Consider the following 23865-nt stretch of genomic DNA (forward strand, 5'->3'; position numbering starts at 1 on the left):
TCAAGGCTAGCACTCTACCACTTGCACAGTGCCACTTCCAGCTTTTTTCTTTTTGCTTATGTGGTGCTGAGGAATCGAACCCAGGGCCCCAGGCATGCAAGGCAAGCACTCTACCACTGAGCCACCTTCCAAGCCCTAATCTTCCAACTTTTTAAGGTCATCTTTTTACTATGCCCATTTTATATAAATGAGCCAACAGGCTCTCCTGGGGGAGGGTGGAGGGGGGGTCAGGAATTTTAGCCAAGTCATATGTTAACTGCGAAATAGAGCATCAGATACCAACTCGTGGCTGCAGTTCTTGGCTTAGTGATGATGAAATAAGATTCATCCAAGCTGGGAAAATGGATACTTTGGATTGGTTCCTTGAGCAAAGATTTTTCGAGATATAGTAGAGTTTTCACAAAATCCCCAGCCTCTTCCTCTGATGGGAAGCCAGTAGGGGCACACAAGAGTAGACAAGGAGTTCCTGGTGGGAACCAACGAGGCTGATGGGAAGAACAGGCAGAGATGAGGTGAGGGACTTGTTTGCGGAAGGTACCGCGCGGAAGAAGACAGACTAGGGAGCTGGATGTGAGGTACCCAAGGACCCGCCTGCATCCCTGTGCCCCTGAGCATCTGCGACCACTCCATCGCTAGGCCCCGCCCCTCGCCCCGCGAGGACGCCTCCCAGCCGAGACCCTCCAATCAGCAGCTCTGCCTTGAGTCCCGCCCCCTTCCCGACAGCGGCTATATAAACCGGCGCCCAGCGCGCCTCCGCAACGCAGTCGACGTCTGGGTGCCGTGTGGCGCGTCGTCCTCCGGCCCCGCGGCGTCCTCTGCCTCTCGGGTCCGCGGCGCCGCCCCTCTGTGACCACCGGCCGGGCCGAGCACCGCCGCCGACTCTGGGCCCCGCCTTGCCTCCCTGCCCCGCCACTCGTCCTCGGCGGCGGGCCGGCGCCATGCGGCTGGATCCGGGGCCCGCGGCGCTGGCTGTGGCGGCGATGCTGTTGCTGCGCGCCGCGGCGGCCGGCGCGGGCCAGGCCGAGGAGCTGCACTACCCGCAGGGCGAGCACCGCGCCGACTACGACCGCGAGGCGCTGCTGGGCGTCCAGGTGGGCGGCCGGGCCCGGGCCCGCGGCGGGCTTTGTCCCGGGACAAAGGGGGACGGCCGCGCCGGGCCTGGCTGGAGCGGCCTGACAAAGGGGGTCGGCCGCGCTCGCTCTCCGGGGCTCTCCCCTCCCCGCCCCTCCTCCCTGCCTTCCCCTCTCCCCTCCTTCCTCCCCCCCTCCCCTCCTCGCGGGGTGGGGGCGGGGAGGGAGACCCTGGGGCCTATAAAATTAGCCTGAGGAGCTAGCGAGGCCTCAGCGGGGTGTCTTGCCTGCCTTGCACTGGGACACTGGGGGGTGTGGGTGGGGTAGGGGACCAGGGGCCGGGTCACTGGGGGGTGTGGGTGGGGTAGGGACCAGGGGCCTTAAGAGAGCGAGTGTGGATCACCCCGACAAGTGTTCAGGCGTGTAAACAAGGGTGTCGCTAGCTAGGACCTCTGTGCACGCCCCACTGGTGGTAGTAAGGCGTAGCGCTCTTATATACCGTAACCCCCCCCCCCCCCAAAGGAAGACGTCGATGAATATGTCAAACTCGGTCCCGAAGAGCAGCAAAAAAGACTGCAGGCGATCATAAAGAAAATTGACTCGGACTCCGACGGCTTTCTCACTGAAGGTGAGGAGAGAGAGAGAGAGAGATCCCCTTGCCTGATAGGAACGAACATTTTTAAACAGGAATGCCTGTCAAATGTAGATTTTTTTTTTAAGGTGGACCAACAAGTTAGAGGTGGAGGTACCGTGACATAAAAGGGCAGTTTTATACCTGAAAGTAAGTGATCCAAGTAAAACTAGTTTTCTCCAGTAAAATATAATCACGGATCCAGTGGTTATATGTGGGAGTCATAGCTTGAGACACCCTCTTCCGAACTGAAAAAATTCATCTTAGAAATAAGGCACCCAGTCATTTACTGTTCCTTTGATAGGCACTTGATTAGAATTTTAAGAATTTGCACTTAAAAAAAATAAGTAAAAAAAAGACCCGTTGCATGTGAATACTGTTGATTGTAACATAACAGGAGTGGATATAGGTGGACACTGGTGGCTCATGCCTGTAATCCTAACTACTCAGGAGGATGAGATCTGAGGATTGAGGTTTGAAGCCAGCCTAGGCAAGAAAGTCGGTGAAATTCTTATCTCCAGTAAATACTCAGAAAAAGCCAGAAGTGGCACTGTGGCTCAAGTGGTAGCAGACTACCCTTGAGCAAAAGAAGCTCAGGGGCAGTGCCCAGGCCCTGAGTTCAAGCCCCCAGGACTGGCAACAACAACAACAACAAAAAAAGGTGTTAAAAGCGTTAGAACCATCTTGTCCAGCTCTCTGTAGATGAAACAAATCCATAGGGATAAGTCCTTCCTCCCACAAGTAAATGGCAAAGGCAGGACTAGAGTCCAGATAATCCTACTGTTAATTCAGGGTTTGTTTGTTGTTTTATTTTTATTTTATTTTATTTTTTGCCAGTCTGGGTCTGCAACTAATAACCTGAGTGCTGTCTACGAGCCTTTTTTGCTCAAGGTTATCATGCCAGAGCTCCATTTCCAGCTTTTTTATGGTTAACTGGAGATAAGAGTCTCATAGACTTTGCTGCCCAGACTGGCTTCAAACCACAATCTTCAGATCTCAGCCTCCTCCTGAGTAGGCAGGATTACAGGCATGAGCCACCAGCAGGTGCTAATTCAGTTGTAATGTCCTCAGTTAAAAAGTTCTCGTCAATAGGCTCATGAGTCAGAAGTGATAGAATGATAGATAGGAATTATTAAAAGAATGTTGTGCCAGGCACTGGTGGCTCACGCCTGTAATCCTAGCTACTCAGGAGGCTGAGATCTGAGGATCGCGGTTCAAAGCCAGCCTGGGCAGGAGAGACCGTGAGACTCCTATCTCCAATAAACCACCAGAAAACCGGAAGTGGCGCTGTAGCTCAAGTGATAGAGCACTCGCCTTGAGCTGAAGAGCTGAGGGACAGCACCCAGGCCTAGAGTTCAAGCCCCACGACCAACAACAAAAAAAAATGTTGTAAATTGCTGCTGCTTCTCCTCATTGTTTAGTTCAAGTGATAAACCCTACCAACTTTCTAAGTTGAGCTTCAAAAAAAAATTCAGGTTATTGTGACTTTTAAAGTTAGCTATCTTGCTGTAACTCTCATTTAAATGTTGCTTAGCATCCAAGGAATGAAATTGCTGGCGAGATAATTTTTTTTTGAGGGGGGGAGGGTCTGGTTGTGGGGCCTGGGCGCTGTCCCTCACCTCTTCAGCTCAAGATTAGCCCTCTACCACTTGAGCCACAGCTCAAGCTTTTTTTGCTTATGTGCTGCTCAGGAATCCAACCTAGGGCCTCATGCATGCAAGGCAAGCGCTCTACCACTGAGCCACCTTCCCAGCCCCCTGGTGAGAGAATTCTAAACTGATAAATTTAAGATGTGCTATCAGTGACTTGGAGATGTCTTTAGGAATATTACTGATTACTGATACTTAAACTAAAGAAACCTTTGGCCGGGCGCTGGTGGCTCACGCCTGTAATCCTAGCTACTCAGGAGGCTGAGATCTGAGGATCGCGGTTCAAAGCCAGCCCGGGCAGGAAAGACCGTGAGACTCCTATCTCCAATAAACCACCAGAAAACCGGAAGTGGCGCTGTAGCTCAAGTGGTAGAGCGCTCGCCTTGAGCTGAAGAGCTGAGGGACAGCGCCCAGGCCCAGAGTTCAAGCCCCACAACCGACAAAAAAAAAAAAAAAAAAAAAGAAACCTTTGAACTGTCATTCAGTATAAGAACTGGTCTACCTTCCACTAGAATGGACAGAATGAGTAGCTGAAAGTAGTACTTGTCAGGACCTAGATAAAGATTTCAGTCCAGAGTTTTAGGTCACATATCAGAAAACAAGTGTAAAAAGGTAAAGTACACCTCCTTACGGTAAAACTGAAGGGTAAAACTGTTTCTGATCTGTTCAATCTCTATTATTTATGCCACACTATATCTTTAAGACTTTGTGATGGTACTCAAGAAAACCCACAGTCTATGGGAGGATCAGTAACAATTCTAATTTGTACTTGGAGGGCCAGGACTAGATCCAGGTTCTTGAAAAGTGGAGGTTCATAACAGCACCCACTGGCACACACCTGTAGGCCCAACTGCTCTAGAGGCTGAGGCAAGAGGAAAGAAGTAGAGATTCTTTTTTTTTTTTTTAAGTAGTTGTACAAGGGAATTTTAATTCAGTAGTCAGTTTGTGAGTACAATGAATCTTGATTAATGTCACCCCTTCCATCAGTCTCTCCCATCTCTCCCAAGCCCACCTATCATCTCAGTTTTTCTTAGTGTATTCATAGAAGTAGAGATTCTTAAGAAAACCAAGGTTCACCTGGGCTCCTGTGGCTTATGGCTGTAATCCTAGCTACTTAAGAGGCTAAGATCTGAGGATCTCGGTTCAAAGTCAGTCAGGACAGGAAAGTTCATGAGACAGCTCTTCAATTAACTACCAGAAAATTGGAAGTGGCACTGTGGCTCAAGTGGTAGAGTGCTTGCCTTGAGCTGAAGAGCTTAGAGACAGTGCCCAGGCCAAGAGTTCAGGCCCCACAACTGACAAAAAAAGCCAAGGCTTTGAAGTCAAGTGTAGGTTTGAATCTGGACTCAGCTGCATTTTATCTGTTAGGCATTGGACCTTTCTTAATCTCAGTTCTCTGAACTGTGAAATAATGATGAGGATAATGGCCTTGTTTGGAAGACAAGACAGATTAGAATTCCAGATAGGTAGCAGTTGTTCAATGTGTGGTTGCATAATAATAATTCTGCCCTGGTTAGTTTCAGGAGAGAGAATTTGTCTTTTGTGTTTCTGTTTACTAGACCTTTCCCAAACCAGCAGAAATGTCCTAGCCAGTCTATTTTTTAATTTATTGTTTGTTATGGGGTTTGAACTCAGTGCCTAGGTGCTGTCCCTGAATTTGCCACAGCTCTACTTCTGGTTTTTAGGTGGTTCATTATAGATCAGAGTCTCATGGACTTTCCTGCCCAGGCTGGCTTCAAACTGCAGTCTCAGATCTCCTGAGAAGGTAGAATTACAGGTATAAGCTACCAACGTCCGGCTCCAGGCAGTCTTTAAACCACCAGCACCTTACCTTTAGCCCAAACACTATACGATCATGCTCTTTCTTGCAAATGAGTGTTATCTCCCCATCCCTTTTCTGTAATGCAGTGTAGTCAGAAGTTGATCTGAAAGATGTTTGAGATTTAAGAACTTTTTTTCCCTCATTATCTCAGGTACTGAGGTTAGGACAGCTGTTGCAAGAAGGGCAATAATTGCTTGCTGGGTGCCAGTGGCTCATGCTTGTAATTTTGGCTGTTCAGGAGGCTGAGATCTGAGGATTGCAGTTCAAAGCCAGCCTGAGCAGGAAAGCCCATGAGACTCTTGCCTCCCATTATCCACCAAAAAGCCAGAAATGGCTTAAGTGGCACAGCACAAAAGCTCAGGGACAGCACATAGGTCCTGAGTTCAAGTTCCAGGACTGCTACCAAAAAAAAGTAGTATAATAATTGGTACCCACAACCTTGTAAGATTGTCTCTTTTAAAGGGAATGCACTATAACAGTGTTTGTCAAACTTCAATCCCTTGAATATCATCCTAACTTAAACCAGGTCTACTTACCATCTATTATTTCCTTTAATATATATTGATCCAGCCAGGCACGGTAGCACCTCCCTATAATCCCACCACTGGGGAGATGGAGGAAGGAAGGATTCAAGTGTGAAATCGGTCTTAGCTATATAGCAAGACATTGTTTAAAAAAAAAAAAAGAAAGAAAAAAAGAACCATTAACAAACATAAGGGATACACAGGTTTTGAATATAGTATAATATATATATGGATTTTATATAATAATTCATATTTAGTCTGAAGGAACACATTGTACTCCTCTCATAAATGACAAGTGATTTTTCTAATGCATATTAGTTACTCAAATACTTGGGGCTACTAGGGAGCTCTGTGGTGTTTAGCACAGGTTATTTTGCAAGTTTCAGAGATAATACATTTAAAAAAAAATTAAAAGGTGCAGTTTTGGCCACTTGGTAATACATTCTGCCAACACTGAGCAGGCTCTTGCCATGTGTGTTGTGCTGTCATGACTCCAGGCTTAGACTTCACAGTCTCCTACCTGCTTCCCCCAGTTTTTACCCAGTACTGCCAACAGTGGGGTTACTTCTTCCTGAGAGGGTTTCGCAACCCTCACTACCCAGATGAGAATTCCTGTCAACATTCATTGTGTCCTGGGAAATTCCCATAGGTGAACTCAGCCAGTGGATTCAGATGTCTTTTAAGCATTATGCCATGCAGGAGGCCAAACAGCAGTTTGTGGAATACGATAAAAACAGTGATGGGACGGTGACATGGGACGAGTACAACATTCAGATGTACGACCGAGTGATCGACTTCGATGACAGCACAGCCCTGGACGACGCGGAGGAGGAGTCCTTTAGACAGGTGAGCACATGCGGGTCCTGTCTTAGGAACACAGGAGGCCCCTGTGTGGACTGGCCACCTTGTTCTCCACCCAGGCCCCCCTTGTTCCACTCCAATGCTCTCTTTGATGCTTTCTTTACCAGCCCAACTCAGTCCCCATTTCCACAGTGGCTTTTTAAATGTAGATTTTTTTTTTTTTTGGTCGGTCTGTGCCTGGGCACTGTCCCTTAGCTCAAGGCTAGCTCTCTACCACTTCTGGCTTTTTCTGTTTATGTAGTGCTGAGGAATTGAACTCAGGTCCTCATGCATGCTAGGCCAGCACTCTACCACTGAGCATCACCTTCCCAGCCCTAATGTTGTAGGTCTTTAATCTCATTATTTGATTTTTTTTTCCACCCTTTCATGGTGGTAGGATTGAACTCTGGGCCTGGGCGCTGTCCCTGAGCTCTTTAACTCAAGGTGAGCCGCTCTACCACTTTGAGCCACAGCACCACTTCTGGTTTTCTGGTGGTTCATTGGAGACAAGAGTCCCAGATTTTCCTGCCTGGGCTGGCTTTGAAGCGCAATTCTCAGATCTCAGCCTCCTGAATAGCTAGGACTACAGGTATGAGCCACCAGTGCCCGGCTTTTTTTTTTTTGGCCAGTCCTGGGGCTTGAACTCAGGGCCTGGGTACTGTCTCTAAGTTTTTGTGTTCAAGGCTAACATTCTATTACTTAGAGCTCTACTTCCTTATTAGATGATTTTGATCAACATTCAACTATCAGTTTTATATATTAGAAGTTTTATTATATTAGAAGGCTCTGTTGGCATATCCTTGGAAAAAAAGCAACACGAGTTTTATTTAAAATAACTCACTTGCAAAAAAAAAACAAAAACACCTAACACTAATGGTACTATAAACAGAAAATTTTAGCACTTTAACCATTTTTAAATTCAGCAGTGAGGCTGGGAATGTGGCTTTAGTAATAGAGTAATAGAGTGCTTGCTTAATGTGCATGAAGCCCTGGATTCAATTCCTCAGTACCATATATACAGAAAAAGCCGGAAGTGGTGCTGTGGCTCAAGTGGTAGTGTTAGCTTTAAGCAAAAGCAGTTCAGGGACAGTGCTCAGGCCCTGAGTTCAAGCCCCGGGACTGGCATCTTGTCCCTACCCCCAAAATTATAATTTAGTACTACTAAGTACATTCATCTAATTGTGCAGCCAGTCTTTCATGTACTTTAGTCTTGCAGAACTGAACTCTGTACCCAATTTGCCCATTAAACACTAACTCCTCTTCCCACGCTCCTCCCCCAGGCCTGGCAGTGTTCCACTTTGGGTCTGCATTTACTATCAGGTACCTTACCAATGAAGGGCGGTGCGTGTTTGTCTCTGTGACTGGCTTACTTCACTTCCTATGCTGTCCTCAAGGTTCTCCCATGGTGTGGCATGTGTCAGAATCTCTTACCTAAAAAAAGCCAAAGGATATTCTGTAGTGCGTATGTTGGTGTGTCGCATATTGTTTATGCATTCCTTACCAACACTGCTGTGGGAAATGGCTCAATGGACCTGCTGCACAGATCCCACTTTTACCTCCTGCTTTCATTTCTTTTGGGTACATGCCCAGAAATGAGACTGTTGATTTGAATTCTGCTTTTGTTTTATGTATTTTTGTTGCCAATTCTTGGGCTTGACTCAAAGCTTAGATGCTGTTTCTAAGCATTTTTGCTCAAGGTTAGCACACTACCACTTGAGCCACAGCTCCTCTTCTGGCTTTTTTTTGGTGGTTAATTGGAGATCAGAGTCTTAAAGACTTTGCTGCCCAGACTGATTTTAAACTGCTGTCTTCAGATCTTATCCTCCAGCTAGGATAAAGCATGAGCTGCCAGTGCCAGAGTGTTTTATTTTATATGTGTATTTATTTGTCGGTCATGGGGCTTGAACTCTATGCCTGGGCACTGTCCCTCAGCTCTTCAGCTCAAGGCTAGCGCTCTAGCACTTGAGCCACAGCACCAATTCCGGTTTTCTGGTGGTTTATTGGAGATAGTCTCACAGACTTTCCTGCCTGGGCTGGCTTTGAACCATGATCCTCACATCTCAGCCTCCTGAGTAGCTAGGATGACAGGTGTGAGCCACTGGTGCCCAGCTGTTTTTAATTTTTTTTAAAGACCCTGCATACAGTTTCCATGGCCCTGCACCCTTTAAAACAACCCAAGATTCACTGTCACTGAGTTCAGTGGCATGCTGTGTTTTTTATCATTGCAATGTAGTTATAAACAGGCTCACAGGCTGGGAAGGTAGCTCAGTGGTAGAGCGCTTGCCTTGCATGCCTGAGGCCCTGGGTTCGATTCCTCAGCACCACATAAGCAAAAAGAAAAAAGCCGGAAGTGGTGCTGTGGCTCAAGTGGCAGAGTGCTAGCCTTGAGCTGAAGAGCTGAGGGACAGCGCCCAGGCCCAGAGTTCAAGCCCCATGACTGGACCCAAAAAAAAAAGTCAAACAGGCTCACACCTGTACTCCTAGCTACTCAGGAGGCTGAGATCTGAGAATCATGCTTCAAAGCCAGCCCAGGCAGGACAGTCCATGAGACTTATTTCCAGTGAACCACCAGAAAACCGGAAGTGGCACTCTGGCTTAAGTGGTAGAGAGCTCACCTTGAGCTGAAGAGCTCAGACAGTGCCCAGACCCAGAGTTCAAGGCCCATGACTGACCAAAAAATAAAAATTAAAATAAATGTAGGAATTAGCAACTTATCAAGATTTTTTATCAAGATTTCTGAAGTGTTTTTTTTGGGGGGGGGGGGGGGTTGGTCGTGGGGCCTGAACTCTGGGCCTGGGCACTGTCCCTCAGCTCTTCAGCTCAAGGCTAGCGCTCTACCACTTGAGCCACAGCGCCACTTCCGGCTTTTTCTGCTTATGTTGTGCTGAGGAATCGAACCCAGGGCTTCATGTGTGCAAGACAAGCACTCTACCACTGAGCCACCTTCCCAGCCCCCTGAAGTTTTATTAAACTAAGAATATATCAACACAAGTGAAGGGTTGTGGTAAAATAATTTTAAAGATTGTGTATGTGTGCAGATGCACGAGTCCATGCCCGTGCCTCTTCTGAGGCTTGAACTCAGGGCCTGGATTCTGTCTCTGAGTCTTTTTTGCTCAGGGTTAACACTTTTTCCCTGAGTCTTTTTTGCTCAAGGTTAACACCCTACCATTTGAGCCACAGCTTTATTTTCAGCTTTTTATCTTTTTGGTGGTTAGAGATAAGAGTCTCATAGACTTTCCTGGCCAGGCCAGCTTTGAACCATGATCCTCTGATCTCAGCCTCCTCAGTAGCTGGGATGACAGGCATGAGCCACCAGTGCCAAGCAAGACTCACCTTTTAAGAATTCGGCACCTGCTAGTATTCTGAAGGAATTGTGTCCCCAAATAAACACCTTCCAGCAGGAATCCTATTGATGGTTGACAACCCAGGAATGTCTCTTTTTCATGTATATAATTTTTCTTTAAGTCATAAAGGGGATGTAAACTCAGGGATTTGCGTTGGTGGGCAGATGCGCTACCATGGATCCCAGCACTACTGGCCCTGATAAACACATTTGTTAGATCAACTCATTACCTGAGTTTGGCCTTCTTATACTAAGTTTTCATGTGGACAGTTTGGAGTAGTGACTCTCTCTGACGTAGTGTGAAGTTGGGGACCTTCCTGGCCAGTGAGCTGGTAAGTGCCCATGTGTAGGCAGTAATGACTTACGTAGGATGTAGCTTCCTGAGCTGATCTGAATTGTAGGACTAGATTTGTGTTCTGGGTCACAGTTCCTTCTTGTAAAATCAGTTTTGCTCCCCTTGTTTCTTTCTTTTTTTTTTGGGGGGGGGGGTTCCAGTCGTGAGGCCTGAACTCTGGCCTGGGCGCTGTCCCTCAGCTCTTCAGCTCAAGGCTAGCTCTCTACCACTGAGCCACCTTCCCAGCCCCTCCCCTTGTTTCTTTTATAGGACAGTGACTAACACTTTCCTTTTTATTTCTTGGTGCCTTGGCCTCTGGTAGAACACAAAGGTTTTTTGTTTGTTTCTTTTTTGTCAGTCCTGGTGCTTGAACTCAGGGCCCAGGCGCTGTGCCTGAGCTCTTTTTTTTAATCATTAATTTTAATTGCAAATTTGATTTTATAGCTATTTCTCCACTTTTTTTTTTTTTTGTCAGTTGTGGGCCTGAACTCTGGGCCTGGGCGCTGTCCCTCAGCTCTTCAGCTCAAGCCTAGCACTCTACCACTTGAGCCACAGCGCCACTTTCTCTTTTTTCTGCTTATATGGTGCTGAGGAATCAAACCCAGAGCCTCATGCATGCAGGCAAGCACTCTACCACTGAGCTACCTTCCCAGCCGTGCCTGAGCTCTTTTGCTCAAGGCTAGTGCTCTACCACTTTGAGCTACAGTTCCACTTCCAGTTTTTGAGAGGTTAATTGGAGGTAAGAGTCTCACAGGGACTTCCTGTTCAGTTGGCTTGAACCACCAATCCTCAGATCTCAGCTTCCGGGGTAGCTAGGATTACAGGCATGAGCCACCAGCACCTTGTGAACACAAAGGTTTTATACAAACAAAAGTAAGAGTGTGCAAGTGTGAAACTGACACAGCTTTTTTGTTGCTGATTTTTGTTTTATTTTTTTGACTTGTTGCTTCAAAATCAGACTATTGAAGTGTATTTGCTTTTAAATTGTGTTCAAATGGAAATGAAATGTGAATCAGAAAATACTACTTTCCTCTTATTTTTTTTTTTCTTTCAGAAATTTTACTGTGTTGAAAGAGATCCTTTCTTTCCATAGGCAGATTTGGCCAAATTTGGCTCCCCGTTCTGGAACATGGGCCTTTTGGCTGTACTTTGAAAGGTTCTTTCATAAGGAAATCTAAACACTGACTCTTGTGAATAGAGAATTATTCAGAAATGACTCGATGGACCCCACAGAGTATCTTAGGTGGTTTGTCTGCCTTTCCCTAGATTAAACCCGAACATAAAATGCAAATGATTTTAGAGTATTTGAAATTATAAAATATTATTATAAAAAGTATAAAACATGAAAGAGCAGCTGTTGTTTGGGAACAAAGTATGTTTTCTTCTCTGGGGTAACTGGGTAAGGCGCCCCAGCTTGCCGCGTATGGACAAAACCTCTACCAGTGTCAGCATTGGTAAAGAACTGGTGTTTGGGTAAGTGACTGTTTCCTAACCTGTTATTCCAACAAAGCTGGAGAGCATTCCTTGCCAACAGTGAAGTACGTAAATTACCAGCTTAAAAAATATCCAAGCTATGCTTTGAAAATGTGCAGTTGAGTGTTTATTTCAGGATAGGACCCACTTAGGCTTTTCATGTGTTTATTTCTGAATATACTGTTTATTTCTGAATATACGGTTAGCACATTAAAGAGTACCGTGGCTCACGCCTGTAATCCTAGCTACTCAGTAGGCTGAGATCTTAGGATCGCAGTTCAAAGCTAGCCCAGACCCTAAGTTCAAACTCCAAAATTGACATTAAAAAAAAAAAAAAGAGGCCGAGCGCTGGTGGCTCACGCCTGTAATCCTAGCTACTCAGGAGGCTGAGATCTGAGGATCGTGGTTCAAAGCCAGCCCGGGCAGGAGAGACCGTGAGACTCCTATCTCCAATAAACTACCAGAAAACCGGAAGTGGCGCTGTAGCTCAAGTGGTAGAGCGCTCGCCTTGAGCTGAAGAGCTGAAGGACAGCGCCCAGGCCCAGAGTTCAAGCCCCACGGCCGACCAAAAAAAAAAAAAAGAGTGGGCTTCCAAATATTGGGGATGTATTCTAATCATGTGAGATTCTCGATGTAAAAGGATTATTCATTTGAAACATATTAACATGTTTTGAAAAATCATTTCAAAGATGACAACAACAACAAAACCCAACTCTACAAGAGTAGCCACTTGATGTAAACTTCCTGTCTGGACCATTCCCAAGTTAGTAAGAAGCACTCTAGAAGAAGGAGCTACCTTAGGACCACTAGGGGGTCCAAGTGTAGTACATTTTTAGTAAGCTGTATTTTGACAAGTAGAGATTGTTATCCTAATTTTATAGACGAGGAAATCAGAGGTTAAGCAGTTTTCCCTGAATACCACAGCTACTGAGTGCTGTCATTGGAATCTACACTAGCATTTTTGTGTCTGTGTAACCTTTAAGTCTAATTATTCTCCCAGTGTCCCTTTAGGAGAACATTGTAAAGATGAATAAAATGATCGGTATTGCAGGGACGGACAGTATGAGGGCCTTGTGGTTGCTAGACAGGTGATCCACTGCTCCAATCACATCCCTAGCCCCAAGACTATAATTAGCACCTGGTTTGTAGTTTCAAAGTATTTTTAATATAATGCTGAGGGTTTTCTGTGTGTTCAAAATTTTTTAATTTTCAAAGCTTCATTTAAAGGACAAGAAGCGATTTGAAAAAGCGAATCAGGATTCGAGCCCTGGTTTGAGCCTTGAAGAATTCATTGCTTTTGAACATCCTGAAGAAGTTGATTATATGACGGTAAGGAATAAAAGAACTTGAGAATTACTGACTAGTAAGTCACTAAAAATGAATTGCACTGCCAGTCACGCCGTCATCCCAGCCACTCAGGAGGCTGAGATCTGAGGATCGCGGTTCAAAGCCAGCCCGGGCAGGAGAGACCGTGAGACTCCTATCTCCAATAAACCACCAGAAAACCGGAAGTGGCGCTGTAGCTCAAATGGTAGAGTGCTAGCCTTGAGCAGAATAGCTCAGGGACAGCACCCAGACCCCAAGTTCAAGCCCCAGGATTGGCACCAAAGGGAAACAAAAGTCATGGTCAGAATAATAAGCTGCCTTGAATAAGAAGGCAACAGGTCCATTTTTCTCCCTAGCTCAGTGGTGGGAGATGCTTATTAACACTACTTGTTACTGTTGAGCTTCTGTCCGCTGTCTTGGCACAGGATTCATGACCTAATTTAAGAGCAGTGCTGGGCACAGTTTAGGTGCCAGAAAGTTAATTTGGGTCAAGCTAATAGGGTTCTAGAACAGCCGGCAATGGATACTGGGCCTTGACTTGTTGGAGAGTAAGAGCAGTTGCCAGGAGCACAGGGAGACCAATAGACTGCAAGTCACAAGACATGAAGGGCCTCTACATGCACATAGCCCTGCTAGGAGAGCTGTGCTCTGATCAGCACTTTGACGAAAACATGAGCAGGAATGTTGATTCCTAATTACGTATTTTTTTTTTTTTTTTGGGGGGGGGGGGTCTGGTTATGGGGCCTGACAGCTCTTCAGCTCAAGGCTAGGGCTCTACCACTTGAGCCACAGCACTACTTCCGGCTTTTTTCTTTTTGCTTATGTGGTGCTTGAGGAATTGAACCCAGGGCCTCAGGCATGCAAGAGAAGCGCTCTACCACTGAGCCACCTTCCCAGCCCCCTAATTACGTATTAAGAAACAGAAATGGGCTGGGTGCTAGTGGCTCACACCTGTTATCCTATCTTTTCAGGAGGCTGAGATCTGAGGATCACAGTTCAAAGCCAGCCTGTGCAGAAAAGTCTGTTAGACTCTCCAATAAACTACTGAGAAAAAGCCAGAAGTGGCACTGTGGCTCAAGTGGTAGAGCTCTAGCCTTGGACACAAAGAGGCTCAGACATAATGCCCAGGCCCTGAGTTCAAGCCCCAGGACCAGCAAAAAAACATGACCCTAGAGGATTCTTTTTTTGTGGGGGGTGGGTGGGTTTTGTTATTGTTTGTGTTTTGGTACTGGGCTTTGAAACTGGGACCATACATTTACTAGGCAGGTACTCTACCACCAGCCTTTTTTTTTGCTTCCTTTTTCAGATAGGGTCTTAAAGATTTGCCTGGACCAGCCAGCCTTAGACCATGATCCTCTTACCTATGCCTCCATGTATCTGGGCTATCAACCCATCAAATGTGTACCACAACACCCAGATATTTGAGATGGGGGTCTCATTAAGTTTTTGCCAGGACTGACCTTGGATGGCCATCCTTCTGATCTCTGCCTCCTAAGTAGCTGGGATTCCATGGATGAGCCACTGGACTCAGTTCCAAAAATCCAACCATGGCAGCCTTATGGAAATGAGTCTACTTTTCCCCAAGAGTATTACTTGAATGAAAAGAATCATTTTAACCAGTGGTTCTTACATATTACTGGATCATAAACTCCCTTAGAAGTATGGTAAAACTGGATTCTGACTCAGAACAATTATACATATTAACACCCCGTATATTGGATCATAATTTTAAGGACAGTCCCTTGATCATTCCTCTAAAACTAATTTTTGGGCCCTTAGATTAAGACTCCTCCTATGTACAAACTGTAAATTTTGATTTAAGCAAAGACAAGAAATTGTATGTGTTATCGATGAAGCTCCCATATCTGTCTAGAATGGGAGACAGACATTACATTTGGGGTTGAGGTCACGGATGTACTCAGGACCAGCTGAGAAGGAAGGAAGAGCAAGATGGTGATGAATGACTTGACTATCGTCCAAGAAGGAGCTGTGGCCTAGGGAGGTGGAGGCTGGAGAGAGGCAGGATTTGCTGAAGGTGACAGAAGGCGTGGAAGTAGGGCGTCTAGACGGGGGCTTTAACAGGGAGGTGCAGTGCTGGCCAACACGAACCTTTCAGAAGACTTCCATCATGGGAAGAAAGGGGAGAGTTTTTATCAAGAATCTACAGGAGGCCCTGTTCCAATACGTGTCAGAAGAGAACAGGTGGAAGTTGGGAAACATGGCTTTGTGGCCGCCTCCATTGCAGTGGCGGACATCAGATACTGGGAGAGATTTACGTTTCTGCAGCCTCTAGGCTTAATGGTGTAGGAGAGAGGCGGGAGTGGAAAGGGTCTGATGTGCAGGCTGGGAGGTGATGGGAGGTGCCAAGTAGCTGATCTCCCAACAGGTAATGCCCTCGGAGGCCCCGCCCTTTGGGTCTGGGAAGATTAGTTGTTGGGTAGGAGGAAGGCGTAGGTTGAGGTGCTGGCATTTCAGCTTGGAGGAAGAACCCGGCTCTGGGTAGAGGTGTCAGATAGTATTCTTTAGAGCTGCTGCTAGATTGGAGAAAGCTAGAGCAGAAGAGGTGGCCTTTTTGAGAGGGAGGGGAACATGCAGAAAAGAGGGGCCTGGGGCCTGCCTTGGGTGTTTAAGCATTCAAGAGACGGAACTGAGTTCTTCCAAGCATCAGGATCAGGAGTACAACTGGAAACTCTTGTTCCCCAGCTACCAGAATTGTCCTTCAAGTCTGGACAATCACAGTGATTACCCTGAAGAAACTCTATAATATGATACATTCTGTGGTGGGCTTGACTTTGTGTAGGGGGGTTGGAGGGAGTGCTGGTCTTGGGTTTTGAACTCAGGTTCTGTCCCTGAGCTGCTTTTGCTCAAGTCTAGTGCTCTGCCATTTGAGCTACAGCTCCATTTTCAGTTTGGGTAGGTTTCATAACTTTTCTGCTTGGGCTGGCTTCAAACCACAATCCTCAGATCTCAGCCTCCCGAATCGTTAGGATAATAGGCAGGTGGGTACCACTGATGATTTTATGACTAAGCCGTGCTTCTCTCTTAATGTATGTGCAACAGGAGTTCGTCATTCAGGAGGCTTTAGAAGAACATGACAAAAACGGTGATGGCTTTGTTAGTTTAGAAGAATTTCTTGGTGATTACAGACGGGATCCAAGTAAGTTTCCTGGAGTGAGGGAAATGGGAACTAAAGAAACCACAACAGACAGCCCTTATTCATGGAGCTTGACAGGAAAGTAGCTGAGCAGCCCAGCCTGGCTTCCGCTTCCAGGCTAAGTCAGCACAGGACGGGCTCAACCCCAGGACTGACAGCCTTTCTGAGATGCTGCCTTGCTCATTCTCATTTTCACCTTGAGTTTCAAACATTTGTCCTCCTAACCAGTGTAATGCCACTGTCGATTCAAAAGGGGAAGGAAACTTGAGCTCTGGTGACTCAACGCCTGTAATTCGAGCTACTCCAGAGGCTGAGATCTGAGAATCATGGTTCAGAGCCAGCTGGGGCAGGAAGGTTTGTGAGACTCTGATCTCCAGTGAAACGCAAAAAAAAAAAAAAGCAAAACCAGAAGTGGAGGGCTGGGAATGTGGCTCAGTGCTTGCATAGCATGCATGAAGCCATGGGTTCAATTTCTTAGTAGAAAAACCTGGAAGTGGTGCTGTGGCTCAAGAGGTAGAGGGCTAGCCTTGAGCCAAAGAAGCTCAGGGACAGTGCCCAGACTCAGTTCAAGCCCCAGGACCAGCAAAAACAAAAACCTGAAGTGAAGCTATGGTTTAAGTGGTAGAACATCAGCCAGGCCCTGAGTTCAAGCCTCAGGATTGTATCAAAATATTTATCAAAAATGCAGTTTTTAAATGGATCACCTTATTGTGAATTTTACTGTAAAACTTTTCATGTAAATATTATGTTTCAAAAAGTATATATGGCCGGGCGCCGGTGGCTCACGCCTGTAATCCTAGCTACTCAGGAGGCTGAGATCTGAGGATCACAGTTCAAAGCCAACCTGGGCAGGAAAGGCCATGAGACTCTTATCTCCATGTATCCCCCAGATAACTGGCAGTGGTGCTCGGGCTCAACTGGTCGAGTGTTTGCTTTGAGCACAAGAGTTGAGGGACAGCACTCAGGTCTAGAGTTCAAATCCCATGACCGACAGAAAAACAAGCTATATATGGTCACATGTGAAGCAAAATATTGTCAGCTTAAACTTGGGCCTAGCCAGTACCAGATGAGTAGTGGTTAACGGAAGTGCTAGTGTGTAATACTGTGCAGCAAATTTTAAACTGGGTGGTTCTGATTCCTGTGTCTCTATTTTGGCTGATCCTGGGTTTGAACTCTGGGCCTCTGCACTGTCCCTGAGCTTCTTTTTGTTCAAGATGAACATTCTACCACTTGAGCAACTTCTGGTTCCTTTGAGTGGTTTATTGGAGATAAATCTCATGGAGTGTCCTGCCTGGGCTGGCTTCAAACCATGATCCTCAGATCTTAGCCCCCTGAGTAGCTAGAATGATAGGCATGAGCCACCGGCACCTCGATGTCTCTTTTGGAAAATAAATTGCATATATTTCAGAACTTTTCAGTTAAGTAGCTGTGTTTCAGTGTTCTTCTTTTATGTAGTAATCTTTGCATTCCTTTCCTTTATTCTACCTATTGCATACATGTAATATTCTGTATGTCATCTATATTTTTGTGTGTCTGTTTTATTAAGCTGCAAACGAAGATCCTGAGTGGATACTTGTTGAGAAAGACAGATTTGTGAATGACTACGACAAAGACAGTGACGGCAGGCTTGATCCCCAGGAGCTGCTGTCCTGGGTGGTACCCAATAATCAGGGCATTGCCCAAGAGGAGGTAAGTATTACAGAATGACCGTTTCCTCCCTGGTGTGTGCACATGCACGTGCATGTGTGTGTTCCCACACAGTGCCATCAATAGGGAGTTCAGTGTCTTTAGCCAAAGAAATAATGCAGTCATTGAGGACAGTTCTGAATTAAATCAATGTACTGTTGTATATGGTTAGGGAGACAAAGCTAAGATTCTGGAGCTAGGTGTTGGTAACTCAAGCCTGTCTGAGGATCACAGCTCCAAGCCAGCCTACGTAGACCAGTGCACAAGACTCTAATCTCCAAATAACCACCAAAAGAGCCAGGAGTAGCGCTGTGGCTCAAGTGTTAGTGCTATCCTTGAGCAAAAGCAGCTCTGGAACAGTGCCCAGGCCCTCAGTTCCAACATCCAGGACCAGCAGAAATTTGAAAAAAGATTATGCGTGGGCACAGTGGATAAAATGATAGTTTATATTTGCCTATGGGGCTCAAAGCGGATTGTAATGTAATTTTGCTTAATGTTAATTTCCTGAATTGGCTTTGTATGCAGACAAATTAAGAGAGGGGGGCTGGGAAGGTGGCTTAGTGGTAGAGTGCTTGCCTTGGGTTTGGTTCCTCAGTACCACATACACAGAAAAGGCCAGAAGTGGTGCTGTGGCTCACGTGGTAGAGTGCTACCCCAAGACTGGCAAAAAAAAAAAAAAAAAAAAAGAAAAGAAATTTAAGAGGAGAGATAAAGCAGTGGTGCACAAACTCATTTACAGAGTGGGTTATCGCGAGATATGAGTAAGTTGTTGGCACAGCCAAACCATTGTGGCAGAATCACATTTCATTTGCTTCACGGCTCCTTGCTCACCTTTCCACTTGGGTCTGTTCAAGGCCGTTCATCTGATTGGTGAGATGGATTTGAACGGGGACAAGAAGCTGTCTGCAGAGGAGGTTCTGGAGAGCCAGGACTTGTTTCTCACCAGCGAGGCCACAGATTACGGGCGGCAGCTGCACGATGACTACTTCTACCACGATGAGCTCTGAGCACCACTGCAGCCTGGACCGCATCCGTTCAGAACTTCTGACCAGCTTTACTTTTGTGATAAAATATTGACAGATTTTACACTCTTCAGTCTAACTACAGCCAAAAGGATCTCCATGTAGGTTGTCATTTTGGCTTCTAGAAGAAAAAAAAAAACAACAAAAACCTGATATTTGTTTCAAGATGTATTTGAAGAAGTTAAACATTAATATTGTGCCATGTGGCCATACATTCTTTCCTAAACACGCCATCTGTTTAGTTCAGCCTTGTGGAATATTTCAATTCTTTCTCTGTACTTGAAAAAAAAATGGAGGATTTTAGACCTGCTTAAACAATATTATTATTTAAGTAGTTTGTGACAGCTCTGCAGGTTCCTTTGGTACTAAGTAGATCTAATTGGGAAACTGACAGGAAGACCAGTGTGTTTAGATTTAGGGGTTTTTTTTGTTTTGTTTTTAAGGAATTTTCAAAAAATGTAAACCTCACGTTCATGTTGCATTTGACTTAATTTTAAAATGGTTTCTCTAAAGGGTTCTGTCGTATGAAATAGAACTTTATATTTTTGCATATGTATAGATAGTAATTATATTTAATGTATAACTATAGCATTATGGTGAGTGGCATTTGACATGTCCCAGCCCTTTTTGGTTTTGACCGATTAAAGATGAACTTCCTTTTGTAGGTTTGTTGGCGCATCTTTAATTTTCCAGTCAGCCTCAGGTTCAGCACAGGCTTTTCTGTGTCTGTATTATTTGCTTGTCTGTTCCTTTATTGGCATAGTTAGTTAAATTATTCAAGAATATTCAGTTATTCTTGGGACTTTTTTTTTTTGTCCGCTCCTTGTCTGACACTTACTTTCATTCATTGGCTGCTATTCTACAACCTGAACCACACCTTTGCTTTTTTTTGCTTTTTTTTTTTTTTTAATGGTGCCAGTCCTGAGACTTCAATTCAGGACCTGAGCACTGTCCCTTAGCTTTTTTTACCTAAGGTTAGCACTTTGCCACTTGAGCCACAACTCTACTTCTAGCTTTGGCTGGTTAATTGGGAATCAGAGTCTTGTGGACTTTCCTGCCTGGTTGGCTTTAACCCCAGATCCTCAGATCTCAGCCTCCTGAGTAGGTACCGTTACAAGCATGAGCCACTGGTGCCAAGCTACTTATTTTTTAAGGAATAGTGTGGTGTCTGTGATTTTCTTCAGTGCACAACGATGCTTATTCCTGAACCCTGGCACTTCACACTTCCTGGTTTTGGTGGTCACAATTCTGTGAGGTAGATGCTCACCATGGCTTCTATTTGCATTTCTCTATTTTTGCCTTTTCCAAAATACCATTGTTTAGCAATTTAGACTTGTTTCTCTAGGGGTTTTGTGGGACACTATACCTCTTTTTTTTTTGGTTGGTTGTGGACCTGAACTCGGCCTGGGAGCTGTCCCTGAGCTCTTTTGTTCAAGGCTAGGGTTGAGCCACAGCACTACTATCAGTTTTCTGGGGGTTCATGGGAGATAAAAGACTTTACAGCCCAGGCTGGCTTCAAACCACTTTCCTCAGATCTCAGCCTCTCAAATAGCTAGGATGATAGGCATGAGCCACCACCACCTGGCTACCTCCTTTTAAAAAAGTGAGGAGCTCTATTCAAGCTCAGAGAATGTTTCCCACCTAGTTTAGAAAAGCCACTGAGAAGGTTTTATACAGTGCCACAACTCATCTGCTTCTTGTTAACATCAAGTTCCTGACTCCGAGTTATAAACCCATGTGTGTTATAAACCTGGACGCTGTCCCTGAGCTTTTTTTTTCCCCCTCCAGGTTAACACTCTCACTTGAGTGTGACCACTCTACTGCCAGTGTTTTACTAGTAATTCACAGTGGTGAATCACTGATGGCCTGACTCCATTTCTCTCCACTGTTCCCCACAGGGCTGCAATCAACCATTTCACTGTCTTTACCGTGGCTACAAGGTCTTAAAGGGCCCTCTCTTCCTATTTCCTGTGACTCCTTTCTGCTCTCCCGGGCATCATTGCATTATACAGATCCTCAGACACAGCAGTCCTGTGCCTGCCTCAGGACCTACTGGTGCTCTCTCCAGAGATCCTTTTCCCAGCCAGAGGGCAACTCGTTTACATACCTCTGGTAAAGATCAGCGGCTCAGCCCAGCCATCCTCACCCCACCCCTACCTACTACAGAAAATCCACACGCACCGTTTCCTGGGATCTGAAGATAGGTTTATTTTTTCCTATGTTGTCATCTTCAAACATATTACATAATTTACTTAGACTATCTGCTTTATTTGTCCATTTCCCTTCACTAGAAGGTAAGAGGGAAGCCGAGGGCAGTAGCTAATCCCTGTAATCCTAGTTATTCAGGTGGTTGAGATCTGAGGATTGTGGGGTCCAAGCCAGCCAGGGCAGTAAATTCATTAAGATTTCTATCTCCAATTAACCAGTAAAAAAGCTGAAAGTGGAGCTGTGGCCCAAGTGGTAGAGCACCTGCATTGAATGAAAAAGCTAAAGGACAGGCCGAGGGCCAGTGCCTAATACCTGTAATCTTGGCTACTCGGGAGGCTGAGATCTGAGATCAAGGCTCAAGGCTAGCCTGGGCAGGAAAGTTCATGAGACTCTTCTCTCCACAAAACCGGAAGTGGCACTGTGGCTCCAGTGGTAGAGTACTTGCCTTGAGCTGAAGAGCTGAGGGACAGCGCCCAGGCCCTGAGTACAAGCCCCATGACCAACCCTCCCCTCCCCCCAAAAAAAGGGAGAAACAATAATAGAACGCAAAGCTCCAAGAGACCAAGACTTTTGTTTTACTCATTACTATAAGCACTTCCGGCTTTTTCTGAGTAGTTTATTGGGAGTCTCATACTTTCCTGCCCAGGCTGATGTTGAACCCTGAGCCTCAGCCTCCTGAGTAGCTAGGATTACAGGTGTGAGCCACCAGCATCCGGCCCCATGAAGCCCTTATTACCAATTAACCACTCAGAAAAAAACCCTGAAGTGGCACTGTGGCTCAAGTGTTAGAGGGCTAGCCTTGAGCAAACAAAGCTCAGAGAGCATTCAGGCCCTGAATTCAAACCCCTGGACTGGGAGAAAAAAAAAAAGATCAGGAGCAAAGAGTTCTGTTTTCTTACATAATTTTCAAGCACCAAGAACCATGGCTGAAATAGAATATCCAAAATATATGTGGAATTCTTGTGAATGGATAAATGGATGGATGGATGGATGGATGGATGGATGGATGGATGGATGGATGGATGGGTGGGTGGGTGAATGGGTGGGTGGGTGGTTGGATGGGTGGGTGGATGGATGGGTGGGTGGGTGGATGGATGGATGGATGGATGGATGGATGGATGGATGGATGAAAGAGTGGGCTCCCAGCACTCTGCACATCCCTACCACAGCACTCGGTCTCAATCTTCTGCCTCCACCACGGTCTGTGTGTCTGACCTTGGACTGGCCGCTGAGCTCCTCTTGGTCTGTCTGAGCACTGTTAAATGGCTTATGAGTTGCTGCTAATGGGACCACTGTATGGTTGGGGAGCACTGTTTGGTGCTCAGTCCTTGGAGCCATTCGCTGTTATTACTAGACGATCTGCCAAGGTGGACGGGGTGAGGTTCTGGGGACTGAATGAGAATGAACACGTTGCATAGGCTCCCGGGCTCCCAGCAATCGAAGGCTGGAGGCCGGTGGGCAGGAGGAATGCCAGATTGGCATCTGGCCTGGTAGGCTGGAGGGGAAGCTGAAGAGAGGGGCTCAGGCCCTGGAGGGGGGGAGGGCCTCCCTGGCATCCCTCCCCCTTCTCCCCCACCCAGGACTTTGGAATTCACCCTGTGGGTTAAGTGGTGCAATCTGGTTGTGTGTGTGTGTGTGTGTGTGTGTGTGTGTACCAGTCCTGGAGCTTGAACTCAGGACCTGGACTTTATCCCTGCTCAAGGCTAGCACTCGACTACTTGAGCCACAGCTCTACTTCTGGCTTTTTGCTGGTTAAGAGTCTTAGGGGCTTTCCTGCTCAAGTTGGCTTCAAACCTCAATCCTCAGATCTCAGTCTCCTGAGTAGCAAGGATTACAGGCCACCAGCACCCAGCTGGCAATCTACTTAAAATGCACTATCAAATAGTAAAAATATGATTCATCTGAATTATGTTGATTCTTATCCATTTCAAAAGACTTTAATTTTTATTAAGTCTTGTTGGGCTTATTGCCCAATAGAGAAGCAGACTGTTTTTCTCATCGCAAGAAAAAACTCACTTTCCTTGCTTTGTACTAAAAGAAATGAAGCTTAAATGTGGCCAATACATACACATGGGAGGGAAATTTCTAGAACCTGCTGACATCTGAGCCTTGGTTCTCTGTTCTTGTCAAATCTCATGCTGTCCCAGATTCTCTTAAAGATTAGCATAGGAAATAAACAGTTCTCATTAAACTCCATGTGAGTTCTGATAGAAGCCGTGAAGGTTTGAAAACCCTTGGCTTTAACAAATCACATTACGGCAACTTCTTGAGCAACAGAAAGGCAAATGTTTTTTCTCTTTTTCTTTTTTTGTTGGTTGGTCATGGGGCTTGAACTCTGGGTCTGGGTGCTGTCCCTCAGCTCTTCAGCTCAAGGTGAGCGCTCTACCACTTGAGCCACAGCGCCACTTTCGGCTTTTTCTATGTATGTGGTACTGAGGAATTGAACCCATGCATGCTAGGCAAGCGCTCTACCACTGAGCCACCTTCCCATCCTATTATTATTATTGCTTATATGCACAACTTGACAGCTCCCACCCTTTCAATAGGATTGCTTTCCCTCTGGATGGAGTTTTCACAGTGGATTGCCAGGTTTTGATGCTCAAGGGGCGGTAGATGTCTTAAAATCAACAAGAAACTCCCCCTACCCAGCCCATACCCCTATTCTAACACTTCTTTGTCCTAACAATAGCTCAGCCTGGACCTCAGATTCCCTGCCCGTTTCTCTTACTATCCTACACCAGGGTTGCTAAATCAGGTGTTGGTTTTAGGTGTATTTGTTTGTA

The 23865-nt window shown here is 45.9% G+C and overlaps 1 protein-coding gene across 2 annotated transcripts; it reads left to right on the top strand.

Annotated features, from left to right (window-relative positions):
• The first annotated feature begins 923 nt into the window (after window positions 1-923).
• On the top strand, window positions 924-19538 carry Rcn2 (reticulocalbin 2). 2 transcript variants are annotated; one of them, XM_042697762.1, is made up of 7 exons: window positions 924-1091; window positions 1593-1698; window positions 6346-6542; window positions 12902-13015; window positions 16073-16169; window positions 17713-17855; window positions 18707-19538. In XM_042697762.1, exons 1-7 carry the CDS (start codon window positions 939-941, stop codon window positions 18857-18859), a joined length of 963 nt encoding a protein of 320 aa, XP_042553696.1. In that variant the 5' UTR covers window positions 924-938; the 3' UTR covers window positions 18860-19538. The 2 variants fall into 2 exon arrangements, with proteins under 2 accessions (XP_042553696.1, XP_042553697.1); XM_042697763.1 differs by having other exon boundaries at window positions 12914-13015.
• The last annotated feature ends 4327 nt before the right edge of the window (window positions 19539-23865 follow it).

Source organism: Dipodomys spectabilis, unplaced genomic scaffold (assembly GCF_019054845.1).
Source record: "Dipodomys spectabilis isolate Male_0828 unplaced genomic scaffold, ASM1905484v1 ptg000228l, whole genome shotgun sequence".
Lineage (NCBI taxonomy): Eukaryota > Metazoa > Chordata > Mammalia > Rodentia > Heteromyidae > Dipodomys > Dipodomys spectabilis.

Bases quoted from the DNA above. Each gene is read 5' to 3' on its own strand.
- Rcn2 (XM_042697762.1), top strand. From the start codon at position 939: ATGCGGCTGGATCCGGGGCCCGCGGCGCTGGCTGTGGCGGCGATGCTG. The intron at 16,170-17,712 runs GTAAGTTTCCTG...TGTTTTATTAAG, and splicing joins TGATTACAGACGGGATCCAA to CTGCAAACGAAGATCCTGAG. The intron at 17,856-18,706 runs GTAAGTATTACA...GGTCTGTTCAAG, and splicing joins AGGGCATTGCCCAAGAGGAG to GCCGTTCATCTGATTGGTGA.